At 40.2% G+C, this 23,940-nt stretch overlaps 1 protein-coding gene and 1 non-coding gene across 3 annotated transcripts in view; one reads left to right on the top strand and one right to left on the bottom strand.

Moving 5' to 3' along the window:
- Positions 1 to 17,757, top strand: part of LOC133610862 (vesicular glutamate transporter 1-like) — a 51,914-nt gene extending 34,157 nt beyond the window's left edge. For both annotated transcript variants that reach the window (XM_061967566.1, XM_061967565.1), the window contains 4 exons: positions 5,175 to 5,285; positions 5,356 to 5,483; positions 8,825 to 8,894; positions 16,652 to 17,757. In XM_061967566.1, coding sequence (XP_061823550.1) covers positions 5,175 to 5,285; positions 5,356 to 5,483; positions 8,825 to 8,894; positions 16,652 to 16,929 — 587 coding nt within the window. In that variant the 3' untranslated portion in view covers positions 16,930 to 17,757. The remainder of the gene's footprint in view (positions 1 to 5,174; positions 5,286 to 5,355; positions 5,484 to 8,824; positions 8,895 to 16,651) is intronic.
- Positions 12,524 to 12,596, bottom strand: trnar-ccu (transfer RNA arginine (anticodon CCU)). Its single transcript has one exon. It is a non-coding gene; the product is annotated as a tRNA-Arg (tRNA).
- Positions 17,758 to 23,940: the final 6,183 nt, after the last annotated feature.

Raw genomic sequence — 23,940 nt, 5'->3', positions numbered from 1 at the left:
ACGAGGTTCCACTGACTTTTGATATTCCTGTGAACCGCACTGTGGATACAACGGGAGCACGTACGGTGAATATTCGCACCACAGGGAATGAGAAGTCGTCCTTCACTGTGGTTCTAGCTTGCCATGCTAATGGCCAGAAACTTCCACCCATGGTGATATTCAAAAGGAAGACCTTGCCAACAGAGACCGTCATCATAAAAGCTAACTCGAAGGGATGGATGGATGAAGAAAAGATGAGCGAGTGGTTAAGGGAAGTTTACGCGAAGAGGCCGGGTGGCTTTTTTCACGCAGCTCCGTCCATGTTGATATACGACTCCATGCGCGCCCACATCACGCTGGTTTTTAATATATTATTAAAGTTTGACTGACCTATCTGACTGTTTTTTTGACATTCCCTTTAGCGCAGTTAGATGCGGCTTATAACACTGGGCGGCTTATAGGTGGACAAAGTTTTGAAATATGCCGTTCATTGAAGGCGCGGCTTATAACCCAGGGCGGCTTATGGTGCGGAAAATACGGTACATATTATATAGACAGTATATAATATATACTTATATATTGTATTATTATATTATAGCAGCTAAAATGGATAGTGCAACCCCTCCCAATTTGTCACTTTTCATGTGTCAGGTAAGCCGTGACGAATGAGGCCACATTAATCCCCTTACTATTGTATGCATTAGCATTCTCATATTAGCAAACTCGCTCAAATATTAGCATGCTAAAACATAGTATTCTAGCCCCAGACAAGATAGTACTAATGTACCAAAAGTGCCAAGACAGTAGAGATGGGATTTATGGCTATTTAAAGGTAGACGGATATTGAGGAGCAGTTCCTTTCAAAGAGCCAGTCAAAGGACTGGCTCATTATCATAACCCTTTTTTTTAACTGTTTTTTTTATTTTTTATTTTTTATTTTTTAATAAGAGAAACGATCATTGGTAGCAGTTACGGGATAAGATGGGGATCAGAATAATTAAAATCTATACAAATATTTGTGGTAATTATTCTGAAATAGTCACTATAATTGTATTTTTGTTGTGTTTTCATCATAAACAATCCACAAGGTGATGCCATATCGCTATGCTTTGACAGTGACATCACCATTTTTAATTTTCACCTACCGAAGAAACCTTTGTAACACAAGAGCATTTTAACTATACATAAATACATAAATAATACGTAAGAATAATATAATAAAATAATTGATGTACTTCAGAACAATGAACCAAAAAAGTGAATTAAAATTTAAAAAAATACAAATTAACAATAAAAACAAATTAAATTAAAAAAAATTAAAAAAGCGAATTAAGCATGTTAGCACTTGGCAAGATTGAACTATGTACCAAAAGTGTCAAGGCAGTTCTCTTATGTCCGTACATTGTGCCATGTATGTGTTAGCATTTTTATATTAGCAACCCAAGCTAACATGCTAACAATTAGCATGCTAGCACCAGGAAATATACTATAGTAAAAGGTACCAGAAGTGCCATGGCGGTTTTATGGTGTCCCTACCTATGCCAAGCCTTACACTTTGAGCGTGAGAATCACGCAGTTCAACCCATTCTCACGCCACACACCAAGCTTGACATTTTTCACGCTAATATTTCCCCATTCACTACTCTTTTTTTTTTTTTTTTTTTTCATAATGATAAACTTTTTTCCTCGTGACTTGTTGTAGTTCGAGTAACTGATTGATTGGCCAAAATAACCAATCCCAGAATCAATCCATAAATATTGTGCCTAAATTTAGCCAACCATGGAACGCACCAATCAGACGTAACGTAAGGCGGGTCTTGGCGTCTCTATCTTGTCCTGTGCAATGACAGTAAAGTAGCATTCCAGTCAGAGCAGAGATGAGATGCACACCCACTCTATGCAAAGCTGCTGCTGTTTCTGACTTGGTTTACAGAAGGAGATTAATGTACATTTCTCATCACTGTGACGCTAAAAACAAAAGCAAACCCTATCGTTCATGTTAATGAGCGAGTCAATAAATTTAGTTTGTCCGTGAATATCACGGCGTCACGGTGGAAGAGGGGTTAGTGCATCTGCCTCACAATACGAAGGTCCTGAGTAGTCTTGGGTTCAAAACCGGGCTCGGGATCTTTCTGTGTGGAGTTTGCATGTTCTCCCCGTGACTGCGTGGGTTCCCTCCGGGTACTCCGGCTTCCTCCCACCTCCAAAGACATGCACCTGGGGATAGGTTGATTGGCAACACTAGATTGGCCCTAGTGTGTGAATGTGAGTGTGAATGTTGTCTGTCTATCTGTGTTGGCCCTGCGATGAGGTGGCGACTTGTCCAGGGTGTACCCCGCCTTCCGCCCGATTGTAGCTGAGATAAGCTCCAGCGCCCCCCGCGACCCCAAAAGGGAATAAGCGGTAGAAAATGGATGGATGGATGGATGGATGGATGGATGAATATCACAAGCCTTCAGTCTTTTAATGGAATTTGATACTCTTAACACCTATGTGTCAAAGTCAAGGCCACACTGGTTTAAATGTAGCGTAAAGGTGTAGATCAGGGGCCCGCAAATTAATTATCTATGGCCCCCAGGGTGATATTTGATTAGTATTAGAACCGGCCCGCAGGCCACAGCCGCCTGCTGCTGTTTTGCACGCACCAATACTCCATCAGTGTTGGCGCTAGGAATTTTGAACCATTAATTCATAAAAATGGGGTCCCACAGTACATTTTTGGGGTCCTACTTTTTTGTAACCGTTTTGAAAACAAATAATAAATGTATGCATTATCCTGTTATATCTCACATTCTATATTGTGTTTTGGAAAAAGTTGTCATAAACGTTACATAATTCATTAAAAAAAAGTATACAAAAGAAAACACATTTTTATGCATATGTAAATGTTTTCAGTTATAAACATTCATTCACTTTCTTCTTTCCTTCTTGGATCTACATTTTGCCGGTATTTTTTTGTATATTTTTATTGTAATATTTTCAGAATGTGTTTGTTGCCCAAATACTCATACAGAGTATATAACAGAGGTGGGACCAAGTCATTGTTTTGCAAGTCACAAGTAAGTCTCAAGTCTTTGCCCTCAAGTCCGAGTCAAGTCCCGAGTCAAGACAGGCAAGCCCCGAGTCAAGTCCAAAGTCAAGACTGGAAAGTCTCAAGTCAAGTCCTAAGTCCTGCATTTTGAGTTTCGAGTCCTTTCAAGTCCTTTTAACCACAGACTAATATATTAACACAGATTGTGTATGCTTTTCAAACGCTGTATTTATTTATTAAAACAAGTGCATTTTAAATTGCAGGAAAGAAAATTGTGCTGACATTGCACTTTATAATAGCACTATTAACCAGTCATTTTAAACATTAACTCATTCCTTTACAGAACAAACACATTAAAAAATAAAGTGCAAATGTACTTATTTGTACAAAAGTGTTAACATTGAAAAAACATGACATATACGTGAACATAACAAAAAAGTTGTACTTTTTATATGTCAGGGCCCTATGCTGCATTGCATTTGCAAAAGACCAAATTAGCCAAGAGTCTGTCAGTCATTTGTGCACGATGGGGGCGTAGTATTTATTTTACCTTTATTTTACTATTTGTGTCTTTTTTTAGGTGGCTAAAATACGCGGTGCTGCTGACCGCCGTCTAACGTTACGTGTGATATATTGACTAACGTAACCCTGCTTAAAAAAAATCACTGAACAAAAAGTATGAATAAGGTAGTGAACTGCAACAGATTCCCGTGTTTGCAATAACGTTATAACGTTAGCAGTGAGTTTACAGCCTCACTGATTTAACTACACAGCAAATAAAAGTCACGTTACTTAGCCAATAAACGTTATCTTACATTCAAAACTTACCGTTCTTTGTGCAACTTCAAATGCCGGACGAAGTTGGAAGTTGTTGCCTCTCCATCAGTAAATTTCGAACCGCATGTGTTGCATACTGCAAACCGTTTTGTGTTGACCACCTCGTAATTTTTATACCCAAACAAAATTATTTTAGGTATCATTTTTTGTTCACTGGCGTGTGGTTTGGACATGTCTTCTTCGTTGGTTGTCCTGCAATTTGATTGGATGAATGCTGTGTGATGAAAACAAAGTAGATCTAATTTGATTGGCTGTTGTACTGAGCTCAGTACAACAGCTGGTGTACTCTAGAGCACACCAGCTGACACACGCAACGCTGATAGACAAGTACACAATGAAAAATACGGAGCGCTCCCGAATAACTTTTTCATCTTTGGGTTTTGGGGAAAGTAGCAAGTCATGTCAAGTCATGTCAATTCAAAAGGCTCAAGTCCAAGTGAAGTCACAAGTCATTGATGTTAAAGTCTAAGTCGAGTTGCAAGTCTTTTTACATTTTGTCAAGTCGAGTCTAAAGTCATCAAATTCATGACTCGAGTCTGACTCGAGTCCAAGTCATGTGACTCGAGTCCACACCTCTGGTATATAACATAGTTGATGCAGGGGTAGATCTTGCTTTGATTTTTGGCTGAGACTAGGGATCTTGGGCTCAAACAGGTTGGTGACCACTGCTGTAGCCTATAGGCCTAATACTAATTTCAATATTAATAATTTCTTAAGTTATTATGTTGTGATCCAAAACAATGTTGCCAATGCATAGTTGTGTGTATATGGAATAAAAACACCTGTTGTATTTTGGATGTATTTTCTGGTTACTAGCAGGCGCATGGGCCCTGTCCTTTTGCTGTAATTTGTCATCTTTGCATGTGAAACCTTTTTGCCATCGTCGCTTGTGTTCGGCTTAACTGTTTTGATGAATATTTGTGGTCATATTCAGTCAAAACAAATGTTGTATCGAACCACATGCTTGTGCTGTTTATCGTAACAGATTTTTTTGGGAAAAATGAGAACCGAGGTCATAAAAAGAAAAAATCCTGGAGCCGTACCTGTACTATAGTAAGAACCAAAAGTGCCAAGGCAGTTGTATACTGTTCCTACATCATGCTATGAGTAAAATAGTTTTTAGGGTGAACTTTACTTTCTTTCGAGGCATTGAGTGAAGCTACAAATCAAAAGCGTTGGCTCTTTCAGTGTTGGTCTATTTTTTCCTCAAAGAAGACTGGATCAATATTAAAGTGAAACTGAGCAGTGTACACAGTACATGCAGTTCAGAGTGGAGGAGAAACTTGAGGTCACTACTAAAAATAGAAAGACTTTTCTTCTTCTTCAGGCTTTGGCATGGAGGCCACTCTGCTTCTGGTGGTGGGCTTCTCACACACAAAGGGGGTCGCTATCAGCTTCTTGGTTCTCGCTGTGGGGTTTTCCGGCTTTGCAATCTCAGGTGACTCCTTCTGTTTGGTTTCTGTTCTGTTTTCCTGTGTGTCCAACTTCTGATGTTTATCCCGTTTTAGGTTTCAATGTCAACCACTTGGACATTGCACCACGTTATGCCAGCATCCTCATGGGCATATCCAATGGGGTGGGCACACTGTCGGGCATGGTTTGCCCGCTTATAGTTGGTGCTATGACAAAACATAAGGTGAGATTTGTCATATATGTTAAATATTGATTTTTTGCACTTTCATCCATAAACAGTACCGCTACATTAATAACACAAAAGGAGTAACAGATACACTTTAAAGTGGATAAATGTTTTGTTTAGTAAAGCTTTTTAATAAACATGTTAAGTGCATATATATTCTCATATTTCTTGAGTCTTTTTGCTCATGCAAAAAAACAAAACAGTTACCGGTATACAATATGTATATAACTAATTGTTTGTATTCCATCACATGACTTCTTTCTGGAAGTGAAAAACAGTGGTGGTCAACCAAGCCAAGATGGATTTTGTTGCAAACTATCTGAGTACGCAAGGGTCCTAAATCCCTGCAAAAAGAAGAAACTATGGAAAACGTAATTGATCCATGTACTTTATCAAAAAATATTGTTCAAGCGATATCAAGGAATATCTGTTGGTGGAGTTCCCAGATATATTGAACTATGTGGTGCTCTGGATCTCATTCTACAAGACAAAACAGATGAAAACTTGGAAAAGCATGGAGGTCTACAACTTCTTTGTGTGTGGCTGGGTCAAGGAAATTGGTATCAAGACTCTCCCGAATAAATATGCATCATTTTTGCTCGAGTTGCAAATAATGATTTACCTTTGCCTCTTGCGAGTGCGTGTCCAAAACTGCGACGACTAGCACCCGACATCTGACACCATGACTGTATATTCATTTGACAAACCAAAGAGGGTAGAAGTAGAAGGACCTTTTCTGACAAGCTATCATATTGACCCCGATTTTGGTTAATAAAAAATGTAAATACAAACAATATCAGGATAATACTTTAATTGAAATACAAAACGTCTAAAGTATATTAAAAGTATATCAAACAAAGCTTTAACGAAGTGATCACTGCAAACTCGTGCGTTCTTCGACTCTGCTCCCTTGGACTGGAGTGCGTTCCACTTGTCTCGTCTACTTTGTAAAATCTTGCACTCTTCCACCAATTCTACATTTCTTCTCGAGGAACTCTGATAAAACTTTTATCCTTTTCACGATTTGAACAATTCCTACCGCCGAAAACAGCGCAAGTATAGGGCATTTTTCTCCGAAAAAGGCTAAATACAGTAGCGCCTAGTACCCATTGAGAACAAACACTGGCTTGACCACCACACATATTTAATGACGTTATGTAAATCTAAGCAATACTTTATGATTAGTGGGGATGTGAATCTTACAACTCACGGTTCAATTCCGATTCTTGGATGACAATTCGATTCAGAATGGATTCTCTATTCAACAATATTCAATTTGACTCTCGCAATAAATGATTCGGTATACAAATTATAATAGATGACAGGTTACCATAGCTCTTGGCAGCTGACAAATTGTATGAGGGAGTAAGCCAGAGATTGTCTCTTTTTAAACATTAATATTGGAAAAAAGAAATAGGTACAAAGATTTTACAAGATTATAAATCAATTTTCAATTGGAATAAATGAGAATTATGAATCGGATAAAATATTTTTTTTTCAGCACACGAATGAATCAAATCATATAATAATATATAATACTACTATATAAAAACATATAATACAATAGTATGTACTGTATATGTATATATATATATATACATATATATGTATATATATTGATTAAAAATAAAGTATATTTAGTGTTTAGATTAAAAATAAATCATATTTGATTATAATTAATCAAAATTAATTAATTGATTAAACCTGAGATTAATCTGATGAAACATTTTCATCGTTAAACAACAGCACTGTTTTTTCCAAAGTTATACAACACATATACTTAAAGAAAAATCATTGTTTTTATTTCAGCATTTCTTTTTACATTGTGCCATTTTGTTAATTTAAAAAAAATGCAATGTCATTAATCAATGTTGTGCCGCGAACCAATTAAAAAAAACTGCGGCCCGCAAACTTGGAGAGGTAGAATTAGGCTAAACATGTCATTAAGTATACTATGTACACTGCGAGCTTACTTAGTTGTTAAGGGTGAACATCTTGACAGTATAGTGCTTGCCCAAATTGATTTTGCACTTACTGGAAAGGCTCCTTTTTTAAATTTAGATATGTTGCTGTCCACACTGCAAAAACTGAAATCTAAGTAAGATTAAATGTCTCCAATAAGGGTGATATTTGCTTATTTTCTGTCTAATATGAAAATTCTTCTTACTAAGCAGATTTTATGTTAGAGTTTTTTTCTTGTTTTAAGGATTTTGGTCCTAAATGATCTCAGTAAGATAATACAACTTGTTGCTGAGATTGTATGACCTATATTGAGTAAAACATGCTTGAAACTAGAATATCAAGTGTTGCAAAGCTGTGTCATCAACACTCACAAGTATAAAACTACTTTTTTAAAGTAATCATTTTTTATTTCAGGCATGAAAAAAAAATCATGATTTTGACACAATTGTGTCTCATAATTAAAACAGATTACAGCCAAATTGGCCTTGGCTGTTTTATATTCAATGAAACAATAGAAAATACGTACTCATATAGTAGTACAGTTGGCACAATACAGTAAACGGACAGTTAATATTTAAACATTTAACATTTCAAACAATTTTGAACAGAAATAGTTCATGCACATTCAAATAGATTCCTCAAAATTACAATTAAAACATTTTTGGCCGGGGGCCAGGCTGTATATGTGCGCACTAATTGACTGAAAGAGCACGCACTTGGCGCGATGATGTCATGTTATCGATGGAAAAATTCATTTTTAGACCATATGATTTGCCTGAGCGGCTAGGAGACCCCGAGAGTAACAAGCGGTTACCTTGTTGCCTTTCCATTAAGGACAATAAATTAGTTTTTAGTATAAGTCTGCTGGTTTCAAGAAATGTAATACCGAGCGCATATCATTATGTCAAGATAATGGCACTAGCATTTACTTAATTTAAGAATATTTTTCAACATATTGAGCAAAAAGGTCTCTTTTTTTTCTACCAAGAAAAGTGCACTTGTTATTAGTGAGAATATACTTATTTGAATGTATTTTTGGGTTCACTGAGGTTAGCTGATTTGACTTGTTTTGGAAAGTCTTGACAAGCCAAATTTTCTTGTTCTATTGGCAGATAATTTTGCTTAGTTCAAATAAAATACCCCTAATTTTTGTAATTTTTTTTTCTTGTTTTTGAACACTGACTTTTTGCAGTGCAATAAAAAAACACTTTAGACAATCCTGCTTTTGATGCTCACTGAGTCAAACATGGCGGCCACTTTAAAGGCGTATTTTCCACCCCCAAAATGCGCCACTTTATATGTATTCTACATTAGAAGTTCTACTGTATTCCACAAATTCCTCCCTTAATGGTTTGATACCCTGTCTTTCCTTGTAGACACGCGAAGAATGGCAAGGTGTGTTTCTCATCGCTGCGCTCGTACATTATGGAGGTGTCATTTTCTATGGTGAGTTCACTGGCTCACAATGGTGAGTACAACATTTACAAACACTGGAAATGTCACACACCTGTGTGCCCCAGTGGCCTAATGGATAAGGCACTGGCCTCCTAAGCCAGGGATTGTGGGGTTGAGTCCCATCTGGGGTGTGAGTGTGTTTTATTCTATCCTAAGCACTACTACAATTCTTATATGTACTTTGATCTGCTTACATGGAGCTCAAAGTTAGTAGCAGTCATTACGCCCTGTAGTCACGTGAGTGCCTTTTGACCAATCATTGATAAGATGGCCTGAAACCAAGTTGGCCATACTCTCTTTATACACGACTCTGACGATTGGTACACGTATCACAGTTTGAGAATCACTGCTCAAGACATGAAATAACAGCCTTGAGTCATCATTACAGTCGTTTAATCCAACACAGTAATGCTGTCTGAGGCTGAGCCAATCAGTGGCCACGATATTGAACAGCGCGCTCTGATTGGTTTGGTCTTCCCGAGTGGCCAATACTACTGTAGTATTGATGTTTTTAGTAGATTTTGCCATTTCTATATTTGAAAATGCTTGATTATAGACTGAAAAAATGTAGAACATGCTTAAAAAAGTCAAAGAACATGCAATGTGGTGACTCAAGTGACTCAAAGTGCTAGACATTGACAAACCCATTATTTACATTTACACCAGAGCAGTTGGCACAGCGAGAAAGGTGGGTGAAGGAAGGGTCTTGCTGCCCTAGGACACAACGGCAGTGGCTTGGATGGCAAAATCTGGGTTCGAACCTGGAACCCTCGAGTGTCTGATCAGCAGCTCTACTATCTGAGCCCCAACAAGGGTGTCAAACTCGTTTTTTCATTGAGGCCACTGTACGGAGCTGTCCTCAGAGGGCCGCGTGTAACAGTAAAAAATATGTAAATAATTAATAAATGTACAATCGCCTCATGACAATGATACACAAAAGCCTTTACATTTGCCTTTTCTTTACATATTAATTAATGGATGACTTGCTTTGAAATCATAAATCAAGGTGACTGGCAAATAATGAAGCATTTATATTTATTCTAGCAAAAACAACTTGTTCCAGGGTGTACACTGCCTTCCGCCAGAGTGCAGCTGGGATAGGCTCCAGCCCAACACACCCCTGCGAGGAACACGTGTTGGAAAATGGAAAAATGTTTGGTATATATATGATGTTGCATGATTGGATAATAATGAAGGGGAAAGGATGTGCAATTGCATGCGGTACAAGCAATATTTAGTAGAGATGTCCGATAATGGCTTTTTTTCCAATATCCGATATTGTCCAACTCCTAATTATATATACAGTCGTGGAATTAACACATTATTATGCCTAATTTTGTTGTGATGTCCCTCTGGATGCATTAAACAATGTAACAAGGTTTTCCAAAATAAATCAACTCAAGTTATGGAAAAAAAATGCCAACATGGCACTGCCATATTTGTTATTGAAGTCACAAAGAGGACGCGTGGACATCGGGGGCAGTACCTCTGGATTGGCAGACCGGGGTGGTGGTTCCTCTCTTTAAAAAGGGGAACCGGAGGGTGTGTTCTAACTATCGTGGGATCACACTCCTCAGCCTTCCCGGTAAGGTCTATTCAGGTGTACTGGAGAGGAGGCTACGCCGGATAGTCGAACCTCGGATTCAGGAGGAACAGTGTGGTTTTCGTCCTGGTCGTGGAACTGTGGACCAGCTCTATACTCTCGGCAGGGTCCTTGAGGGTGCATGGGAGTTTGCCCAACCAGTCTACATGTGCTTTGTGGACTTGGAGAAGGCATTCGACCGTGTCCCTCGGGAAGTCCTGTGGGGAGTGCTCAGAGAGTATGGGGTTTCGGACTGTCTGATTGTGGCGGTCCGCTCCCTGTATGATCAGTGTCAGAGCTTGGTTCGCATTGCCGGCAGTAAGTCGGACACGTTTCCGGTGAGGGTTGGACTCCGCCAAGGCTGCCCTTTGTCACCGATTCTGTTCATAACTTTTATGGACAGAATTTCTAGGCGCAGTCAAGGCGTTGAGGGGATCCGGTTTGGTGGCTGCAGGATTAGGTCTCTGCTTTTTGCAGATGATTTGGTCCTGATGGCTTCATCTGGCCAGGATCTTCAGCTCTCACTGGATCGGTTCGCAGCCGAGTGTGAAGCGACTGGGATGAGAATCAGCACCTCCAAGTCCGAGTCCATGGTTCTCGCCCGGAAAAGGGTGGAGTGCCATCTCCGGGTTGGGGAGGAGATCTTGCCCCAAGTGGAGGAGTTCAAGTACCTCGGAGTCTTGTTCACGAGTGAGGGAAGAGTGGATGGTGAGATCGACAGGCGGATCGGTGCGGCGTCTTCAGTAATACGGACGCTGTATCGATCCGTTGTGGTGAAGAAGGAGCTGAGCCGGAAGGCAAAGCTCTCAATTTACCGGTCGATCTACGTTCCCATCCTCACCTATGGTCATGAGCTTTGGGTTATGACCGAAAGGACAAGATCACGGGTACAAGCGGCCGAAATGAGTTTCCTCCGCCGGGTGGCGGGGCTCTCCCTTAGAGATAGGGTGAGAAGCTCTGCCATCCGGGGGGAGCTCAAAGTAAAGCCGCTGCTCCTCCACATCGAGAGGAGCCAGATGAGGTGGTTCGGGCATCTGGTCAGGATGCCACCCGAGCGTCTCCCTAAGGAGGTGTTTAGGGCATGTCCGACCGGTAGGAGGCCACGAGGAAGACCCAGGACACGTTGGGAAGACTATGTCTCCCGGCTGGCCTGGGAACGCCTCGGGATCCCCCGGGAGGAACTGGACGAAGTGGCTGGGGAGAGGGAAGTCTGGGCTTCCCTGCTTAGGCTGCTGCCCCCGCGACCCGACCTCGGATAAGCGGAAGAAGATGGATGGATGGATGGAAGTCACAAAGAGCATAATTTTTTTTAACATGCCTCAAAACAGCAGCTTGGAATTTGGGACATGCTCTCCTTGAGAGAGCATGAGGAGGTTGAGGTGGGCGGGGGTGGGGGGGGGGCGGGGTTGAGGTGGGGGGAGGTAGGGGGTAGCGGGGTGTATATTGTAGCGTCCAGGAAGAGTTAGTGCTGCAAGGGATTCTGGGTATTTGTTCTGTTGTGTTTATGTTGTGTTACGGTGCGGATGTTCTCCCGAAATGTGTTTGTCATTCTTGTTTGGTGTGGGTTCACAGTGTGGCGCATATTTGTAACAGTGTTAAAGTTGTTTATACGGCCACCCTCAGTGTGACCTGTTTGGCTGTTGACCAAGTATGCTTGCATTCACTTGTGTGTGTGAAAAGCCGTAGATATTATGTGATTGGGCCGGCACGCAAAGGCAGTGCCTTTAAGGTTGATTGGCGCTCTGTACTTCTCCCTACGTCCGTGTACCACTCCGTACAGTGGCGTTTTAAAAAGTCATACATTTTACTTTTTGAAACCGATACCGATAATTTACGATATCACATTCTAAAGCATTTATCGCACTGCCGATATTATCGGACATCTGTAATATTTAGTCAACATTGAAAGATCGAAGAAAGTCACTAAGAAAGTTGACACTTATTATTTAAAGGCCGGCCGCATCACTGACCGGCAGCCTTGAGTGGGTGCAGCAACTAGATGTTTTTGGTTCATCTGTGCAACCACCCAAAAACCTAACACCCCAGATGGGACTCGAACCCACAATCCCTGGCTTAGGAGGCCAGTGCCTTATCCATTAGGCCACTGGGGCACACACAATAACACATGTTGACACCATTAACACATGGAGTGTGCACCATTTGAGCACGAATGGCTGTGTAGACGTGTGTGCGCGTAGTACAGGATTCAGCAACCCGAGGCTCTCTAGCCGCATGCTGCTCTTTAGTGCCGCCCTAGTGGCTCTCTGAAGCATTTTTAAAAAAAGGATTGAAAATGGATGACACATGACACATTATCAGTATGTAATATTGGCTGCATTTCTGATTGTTGTTTGTGTGCCATGTTGTTCCGGACCACAGCAAACATTACCTAGCTTGCCAAAGATTGTAATAAATCCATTAGAAGAAGACAGCCTGCCGTTTCCTTTAACTTGGACACACACATCTATACCTCTGGCCATTAAAAGCCAGTAATTTCCAGGAGTTATCTAACTTTCCAAGTAGCCTCTGATTTACTAATGTTTTCTAATGTTGTAAAAATGTGTAGAACAAATATTACATTTCAACATTTCTGTCAACGAAGATTTGCTTCAGCTTGTGACACATAGTCATTTTGATAGTAGGCTATTATAGCTAATATAGACACTTTTGTCATGTGTTGCCTTCATTATAACACTTATATACGGCTTTTCATTTTTTGCGACTGCGGACAGATTACTTTTTTGTATTTTTGGTCCAATATGGCTCTTTTAACGTTTGGGGTTGGTGTAGTACAATGATGCGGCTGTTCAAGCTGTTGTCCCTGTTGAACGGTGGTTTCTCAAACTCTTTTCACCTAGTTACAGGGGTCGGCAACCCGCGGCTCTAGAGCCGCACGCCGCTCTTTAGCCCCGCCCTAGTGGCTCTCTGGAGCTTTTTCAAAAATGTATGAAAAATGGAAAAAGATGAGGGGAAAAAAAAATATTTTTTGTTTTAATATGGTTTCTGTAGGAGGACAAACATGACACAAACCTCCCTAATTGTTATAAAGCACACTGTTTATATTAAACATGCTTCACTGATTCGAGTATTTGGCGAGTGCCGTTTTGTCCTACTAATTTTGGCGGTCCTTGAACTCACCGTAGTTTGTTTACATGTATAACTTTCTCCGACTTTCTAGGACGTGTTTTATGCCACTTCTTTTTCTGTCTCATTTTGTCCACCAAACTTTTAACGTTGTGCATGAATGCACAAAGGTGAGTTTTGTTGATGTTATTGACTTGTGTGGAGTGCGCTAATCCGACATATTTGGTCACTGCATGACTGCAAGCTAATCGATGCTAACATGCTATTTAGGCTAGCTATATGCAGAGGTGGGTAGTAACGCGCTACATTTACTCCGTTACATCTACTTGAGTAACTTTTGGGATAAATTGTACTTCTAAGAGTAGTTTTAATGCAACATACTTTTACTTTTACTTGAGTATATTTATAGAGAAGAAACGCTACTTTTACTCCGCTACTTTTATCTACATTCAGCTCGCTACTCGCTACTAATTTTTATCGATCTGTTAATGCACGCTTTGTTTGTTTTGGTCTGTCAGACAGACCTTCATAGTGCCTGCGTTTCAACAAATACAGTCACTGGTGACGTTCACTCCGTTCCACCAATCAGATGCAGTCACTGGTGACGTTGAACCAATCAAACAGAGCCAGGCGGTCACATGACCCGACTTAAACAAGTTGAAAAACTTATTGGGGTGATACCATTTAGTGGTCAATTGTACGGAATATATACTGTACTGTGCAATCTACTAATAAAAGTTCCAATCAATCAATCAAAATTGTGAAGGAAAAAAGACCCTTTTTTATTTCAACCGTACATCTCGTCAAAAGCCTAAAGACTGACTACACAGTTCCTGTCTTCACAATAAAAGTGCCGCTCCATCGCGCATGCGCTTTCAAAATAAGAGTCTCCGAAAGCCAGCGCAAACAAGCTAGCAAGCTACGGAGTTTGCCGCCAATGTATTTCTTGTAAAGTGTATAAAAACGAATATGGAAGCTGGACAAATTAGATGCCAAAAACCAAACACTTTCATGTGGTATTAGACAGAAAGGAGGAACTTTTTTTCTCCTCCATTTGAAAACGTGGCCGTTATCACTGCTGTCTGATTCCAATCAATGCAAGTCATCAGAATCAGGTAATACACCAGCTTATATTCTTGTCTTCATGAAAGAAAGGAATCTATATGTGTTAAACATGCATGTATATTCATTAAAACACCTTTAACATGTAAACAAAAACGGCAAAATAAATAAATATAAATTATATACTGTATATATCAATGTATATATATATATATATATATATATATATATATATATATATATATATATATATATATGTGTATATATGTGTGTGTGTATGTATATATATATATATATATATATGTGTGTATATATATATATATATATATATATATATATATATATATATATATATGTGTGTATATATATATATATATATATATATATATATATATATATATATATATGATATGTGTGTGTATGTTACTCATCAGTTACTCAGTACTTGAGTAGTTTTTTCACAACATACTTTTTACTTTTACTCAAGTAAATATTTGGGTGACTACTCCTTACTTTTACTTGAGTAATAAATCTCTAAAGTAACAGTACTCTTACTTGAGTACAATTTCTGGCTACTCTACCCACCTCTGGCTATATGTCATACTTGCCAACCTTGAGACCTCCGATTTCGGGAGGTGGCGTGGGGGGCGTGGTTGGGGGCGTGGCTAAGAGGGGAGGAGTATATTTACAGCTAGAATTCACCAAGTCAAGTATTTCATATATATATATATATATATATATATATATATATGTTATCTAGTCTCCACCAGTTGCAGAAAATGTGCCATCAGTACAACTGGACAGTGCTGTTTCAGTTCCATCACCAGGACCATCAGTGAGTCAGACACAAACTAGTCTCATCATTGAACCAGATTCAAGGGCTGCTGAGTTGCCATCATCAGAACCCAGATCACCCACAACAAAAACCCCACCAGTGATCCGCAGTTACCCAGAAAGGTTTCGAGTACCACCAAAAAAACTGAATCTCTGAAGACAGTATAAAAATCTGTGTTAAAGGTGTACAAATACTGTTTGTATAATAAGCATGTTATTGTTTACAAATGAGGGTTAAGAGTTCAGTACTAAAAATAAAAAAAGAATGTGGCTTAAGTACAGTTTTTTAATTGAGCTTCTGCATTTTTTGGTTGGGTTGTTTGGGTGGTCTATGTTTGTCTGTTGCCATCTCCTGGTGAATGTTGGCTATAGCGTACTGGGGTTACTTTTTGGTTGGCCAACAATTTACGTGGTGTTGCGCACCTGACGTCAAGTGTGTGAGTCTGTTCTGAAGTCTACAGTAAAGAGACATACTTCATCACCTCGCCTGTTTATTGCCTCCAACTCAATATATTACAACAACATTGCTCCATGCAGACCCTCCAGGTCCGCATGGAGCTGGAGGGGGCGTGGCCTCCAGGTTCGCCTGAATTTCGGGAAATTTTCGGGAGAAAATTTGTCCCGGGAGGTTTTCGGGAGAGGCGCTGAATTTCGGGAGTCTCCCGGGAAATCCGGGAGGGTTGGCAAGTATGCCCTATATGTACATATTGCATTATTATGCCTCATCTGTAGGTATATTTGAGGTCATTTAGTTTCCTTTAAGTCCTCTTAATTCAATGTCTGTATGTAATATGGCTTTTAATTTGTTGCGGCTCCAGACACATTTGTTTTTGTATTTTTGGTCCAATATGGCTCTTTCAACATTTTGTGTTGCCGACCCCTGACCTAGTACCACCTCAGAAAAAACTTGACTCTCCAAGTACCACCTAATGACCAACATTAAAATACAGTAGCGTAGTAGGCCTAAGTATTCCTTAAAAACAAGGCAGATGTTTTATATAACAAGTGTATTTAATATTTTAGCCACTGTAATATGAACAGTAACACTGTGTTTGAATATAGGAAAATGAAACACTGTACTTTAATCAAGGGATTCTTTGGCGTACCACTAGATGGACCGCAGTTTGAGAATCACTGCTTTAGAAGAGATACTGCAATTAAAAATTCACTAAACTTCTGCTTTCAGGCCTCTTTGCATCCGGGGAGCAACAAGCGTGGGCTGAGCCGGAGCAGCTGAGCGACGAGAAATGCGGCATCTTGGATGAGGATGAGCTGGCCAATGAGACGGAGGAGCTGTACCGCACCAGCGGCGGCGGTGGCTACGGCGCCACAAACCAGGCGACAGACCCCAACGGGGGCGCGGGAGGAGGCTGGGTCTCGGACTGGGACAAAACGGAGGAATACGTGCAGCCCGCCGGCAGCAACAATTACTATTATGGCGGCGGCGAGGAAGAGTTGACATAAGAAGGCGCCAGACTGGGAACGTTTACAGCAACTGGAGCAGCTTCACTTGGTGGCAGGAGAAACTTTGAACATGGTTTGGATTTGACATGGAACCAAGTCTGCCTGCATTATTATTATGATTATTAATACTATCTTTGAGAGAGACTGCACAGTGGACATTAGTGATTGTGTGTTTGTGCGTGGTTGAATTGTGTGTGTCTTTGGACAGCCTATTGGTGAGGCCGGCAGCACTTCTTTACTCTTATTTGCTTTAGGCATTTCTTATTGAAATCACTGGATTTGGAAATTATTTGTATTCCACTAATACACAAACTTCAAAATGTGTCAACGAAATGATTTCTCCTTTATGTCAGCACATTTTGTGCCAATTTCACTATCATTTCTCATCATTTGCTGCGCCAAACTCCCTAACGAAATGTCTCAGTAAGTTTGGTTCTGTGGTTATCATCACACTTCCCCTCTTTGTCATCATTGGTGGAAAAATTCAAAGAAAAAGCAAAAGTTTGTCTTTTATGCATGATACTCCAAGTTTTGTTAGAATTATTTTTTTTTTTTTTTTTTTTTTCACCCAGGAAATTTTGGATTCAATTCCAAAATGGTCCCACATTTGGACGTTATTTTGGCTTTTTAAATGAAAGCGTGGACAAAAAAAACTTTAGGGTAGCTGTACTTTAATGTATTTAAATCCAACATATAACACTATAGTGGGTATTATGTCAATTCCAGTATTCAATATTATTATTTTCACAATTTTACTGTTTGATTTTATTTGTTCTGTATTGTGAGCTACAAATATAAATTCACATGTTTAATAAATTCTAGAAGTGATACATCCTGTTCATTAATTCTTCCTTTCTCATCTTTTCATCGCTTCCTGACCCCCCTCCCAACCTCCCTCCTGGATGGTTTTATGTTTCCCATAATGTCCCCGCTCCCACTCCAGACAACAAATTGATCGCCAAGCTGAAGTGCTATAGGGCGTGGATACAAGAGAGGAAAAATAGATTTTGATGGTACCACACATGTAAAAAAAATTTTTTTTTTTTTTTTTAAATGACTCATACTTGTGGCTCGGAGACTCACCTTACTGTCCTGCTCTGGAGTCTAAAATCAACAGGATTATCCTGCATCCATCTGGCAGGAGGAAGAGGAGGGTGTGTGGGGTTGAGGAAAATCACAGCATTCAACTTTTCAGGTGTTTTCAACTTTTCAACTTGAAAATAAATAACGGTGAGATAATGCATCATACTGGCAAATATGGTTCAACATTCACATCGACGTCCCACTGGGGTGAGTTTTTCCTTGCCCTTATGTGGGCTTTGTACCGAGGATGTCGTTGTGGCTTGTGCAGCCCTTTGAGACACTTGTGATTTAGGGCTATATAAATAAACATTGATTGATTGATTGAATGATCAAAACAGACATGGGTAAATATGGCACATTCTATTCACGTTTATATTTTATTTGTAACATTCCTCCCATATATCATGCTGACTGAAGAAAGCGAGAACGTTATTAGTAAAACTACTTTATTTTTAATTCTGTGTGAAGTCTGCTAATTCATTTTAAATTCATATTGTTTTGTAGTTACTTCTAATGACCACTAGATGCCAGTATACACCACTTTTCCTTAACATTGGGAACGCTTGCAATGTGAAACGACTGTACGTCTAAGAAAATGATCATTTATAATACAAAAAATCAAATCAAATACTATGACCAATAACAACAACAATAATAAAAACAAAAACAAATATTAACCTATTTAGTTAATATTAATTTTATTGACAATTTTTACTACTTTTACCAAACACAATGAAACAATATGATCTACTATATTGATATTGAGCTTATGATTTATAACTCATAAATTATAATAAAAAAAACAATAATGTCTGCAATCATATGGTGTGTGGTGGTTTGGCTTAGAAAACAAATAATAATACAGTACAAATAAAATATACATCGTTTTAAAAGTAATAAATACATAATATTACATAACAGTATTATATAGCAATTTGTTGCCTATTAAAATATGCTGATAATGATAATAAGAAAAAAAAACAAAAAAAAACTATTGAACAAATGTGTCCTTCAAAACGGAAAAAGTTGTGAAATTAAATAAGATTAGTTTCTTCCTTCGTCTTCCGACATGGTCATGACATTGTGTCTTTTATACCTTTTTATATATGACACTGTTTGTATTTTTGTGATGCCTGCCTTCTGTGTTGGTGAGCCAAAGACAATTTTCCACCTCCGTGGGCAAATATGATTTATACTATTCCATTCTATTATATTGTTTTTTGTATTATTTTCTATTTTATTCCATTCTATGTTAAATTGTAAAAATGTATATATGTTATGACTTCATTGTAACTGTTTGCACGTTCCAAATAAACAAAACTAAAACTGGTTGATTTTGGGCAAGCAATCCATTTATGTGGGCATAGCTTGACTCCAAGTTCCATATTTGGAGCGATAAGTCATGCCGACCTCATTCGCTCAGCTTCTGTCTTCTCCAACGTTTCAGCCTTTCTTTGTGCTGGCTTCAATAGGCAGCAGTTCATCCTCTGTATGTTCAGCTTCAAAAAAAAAAAAAGGTTGTGAATTACCATCTTTAGCATCCTAAAACCAAAAAAAAGAAATTTAGTGCATGTGCCTCACAATACGAAGGTCCTGAGTTCAATCCCGGGCTCGGGATCTTTCTGTGTGGAGTTTGCATGTTCTCCTCGTGACTGCGGGGGTTCCCTCTGGGTACTGCGGCTTCCTCTCACCTCCAAAAAACATGCACCTGGGGATAGGTTGATTGGCAACACTAAATTGGCCCTAGTGTGTGAATGTGAGTGTGAATGTTGTCTGTCTATCTGTGTTGGCCCTGTGATGAGGTGGCGACTTGTCCAGGGTGTACCCCGCCTTCCGGTTTAGAAAGTTGTAAACAGGTTTTTATTATACTATAGTAATACAAATATTTGATTTATACTCCATAATTCGTATTTCACAGAAATTATTTTACCACCGTCAGGCCCAATTACCAACGATAAACATGGGATTACTGCAGAGAATGAAATAAAATATAAAGTTTATTCTAAGTAATAGAACAAAATATAGTATTTCAACACTAAGTTATAATTGGTTTTGCCTCAAAGTCTGAGATATAAACCAATGCATATTAAATTGCCACTTTCAGTCAGTTAATAAAACAAAACTATTGTATTGTGATGGTGACTATTTTGTTGAATAGCGTCTCTAATGACTCACAATGTTGTATCAATAAGACCTTGTGATGAATTGTAAGGAGGATGAATGAAGCTCCTCCAGCAATGAATCACAAACATTATGTTTGCTGCAAGCTTAATTATCTGGGCGACTGCTTTTTTCTCGCTCCTTTTTGTACTCCAAAACATTTCCCCCTTTCAAACTCCAAAGTGAACAAAAGAAGGTTCAGTGGGTAAAGGAGGAAAAAAATCAGTGCGATTGTAACAAATGACTGGACCACTATTCTTTCTGATATACTGCTGTTTAATGAGCACAGGCAGGGAGAGACAGCAAGCCTGCTTGAAGTCTATGATTGAGTTTCTTGTCCATTCTATATCTTAATTCACTGATAATGATGGAAATTACCAAGCTTTCACAGATTAACACAGTTGCAGTGTGTATAGCAGTGATGGGCGGTGCGTTTCCCACCTAGGCCTTCAGTGATGTCCGACTTCAATGATTACCTCTCAAAATACCATCATTTATGTCCCCACATGACCATTGCTGGAGAAATACTATACTGGAACGCATTTACGCACTACTGGGCATTGTACAAAACAGGTTATTTTCTGGCGCATTTGAAAATCAAAAAACCCGCATCAGCAATTAAAATATATCTTATGTGGTACTGTCAAAATTAAAATTGTAAAAAAACATTTTAAACGTGAAAAAAATAAAGAAATAAAATATCTGAACTCACATTTCATCGCCAGGACAGCTGAGCTCTCTTCCGGGGTTGGCCGACATGGTCTCACAAGGGTTATACTTGTATAGCGCTTTTCTACCTTCAAGGTACTCAAAGCGCTTTGACACTATTTCCACATTCACCCATTCATACACACATTCACACACTGATGGCGGGAGCTGCCATGCGAGGCCCTAACCACGACCAATCAGGAGCAAGGGTGAAGTGTCCTGCTCAAATCAAATCAAATCAAATCAACTTTATTTATAGAGCACATTTAAAATTTACCACAGGGGTAGCCAAAGTGCTGTACAATGAGCAGGTTAAAAGATAAAACGAGTACCGAGCAAACACAACACAACACAAACAGAACACGATAAAAAATAAATAATTAAAATAGAATTAATAAAAACATAAAAACATAAAAACAGGATCACAGCAGGTGTATTATGGGGCGCCATTGCAGGATGGATATCACTCAGTGTTAAAAGCCATGGAATAAAAGTATGTTTTTAAGAGAGATTTAAAAACAGGAAGAGAGGAGGCTTGTCTAACACTCAGGGGTAGGTCGTTCCAGAGCTTGGGAGCAGCAACGGCGAAAGCTCTGTCACCTCTAAGCTTCCGCCTTGTGTCAGGGACCGTCAACAGCAGCTGATCGGCTGATCTTAAGGATCGGGTGGGGCAGTAAGGCTGAAGGAGGTCGGAGAGATAGGTTGGCGCGAGGTTGTTTAGACATTTAAAAACAAATAAAAGGAGTTTAAAATGTATTCGGTAACGCACAGGGAGCCAGTGAAGGGACGCTAAAATAGGGGTGATGTGCTCACGTCTGCGGGTCTGTGTTAGCAGACGAGCAGCAGAGTTCTGCACGAGCTGCAGGCGGGCGAGGGAGGCCTGGCTAATGCCAACATACAGGGCATTACAATAATCAAGACGAGTCGAGATAAAAGCGTGGATTAATTTCTCAAGATCATGTCTTGATAGAAGCGGTTTCACTTTCGCTATTTGGCGTAATTGATAAAAGCTTTTTTGAACGACGCTGCTGATTTGTTTTTCGAATTTAAAATCTGAGTCAAACTTTACCCCCAGGTTTGTGACAGAGTCGCTGAGATACGGGGTCAGAGTGCCGAGGTCAACGTTGGGGGAGGGAGAGCGACTTGGACCGAACAACCTAACTTCTGTTTTATCTTCATTTAGGCTCAAGGACATGACAGACATGACGAGGTTGGTAGAAGGTGGGGATTGAACCAGGAACCCTCAGGTTGCTGGCACGGCCTCTCTCCCAACCGCGCCACGCCGTCCCCAGCCGGCATGTCTACATTAAACCGAAACGGGGCTACTGGCATGTTCTTCACTACTGCGGCATGCTGGGTAATGGAGTTCTTATGTTACTTAGCTCATAACATCTCAATATATATCTGCCTTAGGCAGGGGCGCCGCTAGGGATTTTGGGCCCCATGAAAAGAATCTTTACAGGGCCCCCAACACAGTGTCATTATTTTTTCTGTATTATAATTTCATCATCATTAGGGGCCTCTCTGGGCCCCCCTCCATCATGGGCCCCTAGAATCCGTCTCCTTTACCCCCCCTTTTCGGTGCCCCTGGCCTTAGGCCATCTCGAAGGCCTTACTGACAACAAGGCCTGATCTGATTGGCTATCGCAACTGTCTGTCAACTGTAAGTCCCGTTCACTTACAGTGCACAGTAGAGATGCGCGGTTTGCGGACACAACCGCGGAGTCCGCGGATTATCCGCGGATCGGGCGGATGAAATTAAAAAAAATAAGATTTTATCCGCTCGCGGGTCGGGTCGGGCGGATTAATTAGATATTTTTTGTTTTTTTTGTTTTTTTTTGTTTGTTTTTTTGCGGGTGGCAGTTAAACCAATTGGGAAATATATATACATAGTTAAATGTTGTTACCCACATACGAAAAACGAGCAGGCACCTGCAGCATATGCCACAACAGAAGAAAAAAAAAGAAAAGAGATGGACACTTTTACGGAGCGGAGAAGGGACGCCTCGCCGGGGTCCGGGACCGAGGCCCCTTCCCCCGAGAGGGCCCCACCGGGAGCCGTAGCTGAGGCGATCCGCGAGAAGGGCCCGACGCACGTCCAGGGTCACTACCGCGCCCACCGCACCGACACCCCGCCTCGTCCGCTTTCGCCGCGGCCGGCGTCACGCGCAGCAGGTAAGCAGCGTACCTGCCCGCCACCCCCGTGGCCGGGGGCTCGTAACATGGGTCACTCCGCGCGCTCCGCCCGCGCAGCTTACCTGCTTGCCACCCCTGTTGGGGGCGCGTAACAGGGGTCACTCCGCGCTCAGTGCGCTCACGAAAGGGGTGGGGCTCACCCTGGTTGATATAGAGAGCAGGACGGTGGCCATGGAATTTCATTTAAGGTTTGTGATAAACCATCAAACTCATTCGTTAAAAGGACTCTATAGTAATATAAAGCGAAATTTTCTGGACATTATCATGCAAGAAAAGTTTATTTTTGGGATCGCGATCATGATTTTTAAAGGTTGCATTACATTATTAACTGTCCCATGTGATCAGCCAGTGCGATTGGAAGTCCATGCTCAATTATTGCCTCCGTAAATAAAACTTCGGCATTTATCACATTCAAAGAATCTGTTTGGGCGACGAAAAACGTTGAAAGTTTTCCACTTGTATCGCTAGCAACGGCATTAGACTTGTGTTTTTTTGTCCCAACGTGGTCTTTTACATCGCTAATTCCTCCGTGTCCGATCGAAAAATCTTGTCTGCACAAGGTGCAATTCGCGTAGTTTTCACCCTTTTTTTTTTTTTTTTAATTAATATTAGATATATAACAACGGGCGGGTGCAGTTCTGATCAAACGTTACATCGGGTGGATGGCGGATGGTTGACGACTTTCTGACGCGGTTGCGGATGAGATAAATTGCCTATCCGCGCATCTCTAGTGCACAGACACCTGCATTGCTGAATCTGAAGGCCTTTGGCAGATTTCGTGCAGCATGGCAACATAAGATAGCTGAATTCTGATTGGATAAAAACTCTATAACCTAAAAACAACAGCTGGAAGGAACATAATAT

This window comes from Nerophis lumbriciformis, linkage group LG11, assembly GCF_033978685.3.
Source record: "Nerophis lumbriciformis linkage group LG11, RoL_Nlum_v2.1, whole genome shotgun sequence".
Lineage (NCBI taxonomy): Eukaryota > Metazoa > Chordata > Actinopteri > Syngnathiformes > Syngnathidae > Nerophis > Nerophis lumbriciformis.
Note: the sequence above shows the minus strand (reverse complement) of the source record. Positions and strands in the feature narration are given on the sequence as shown.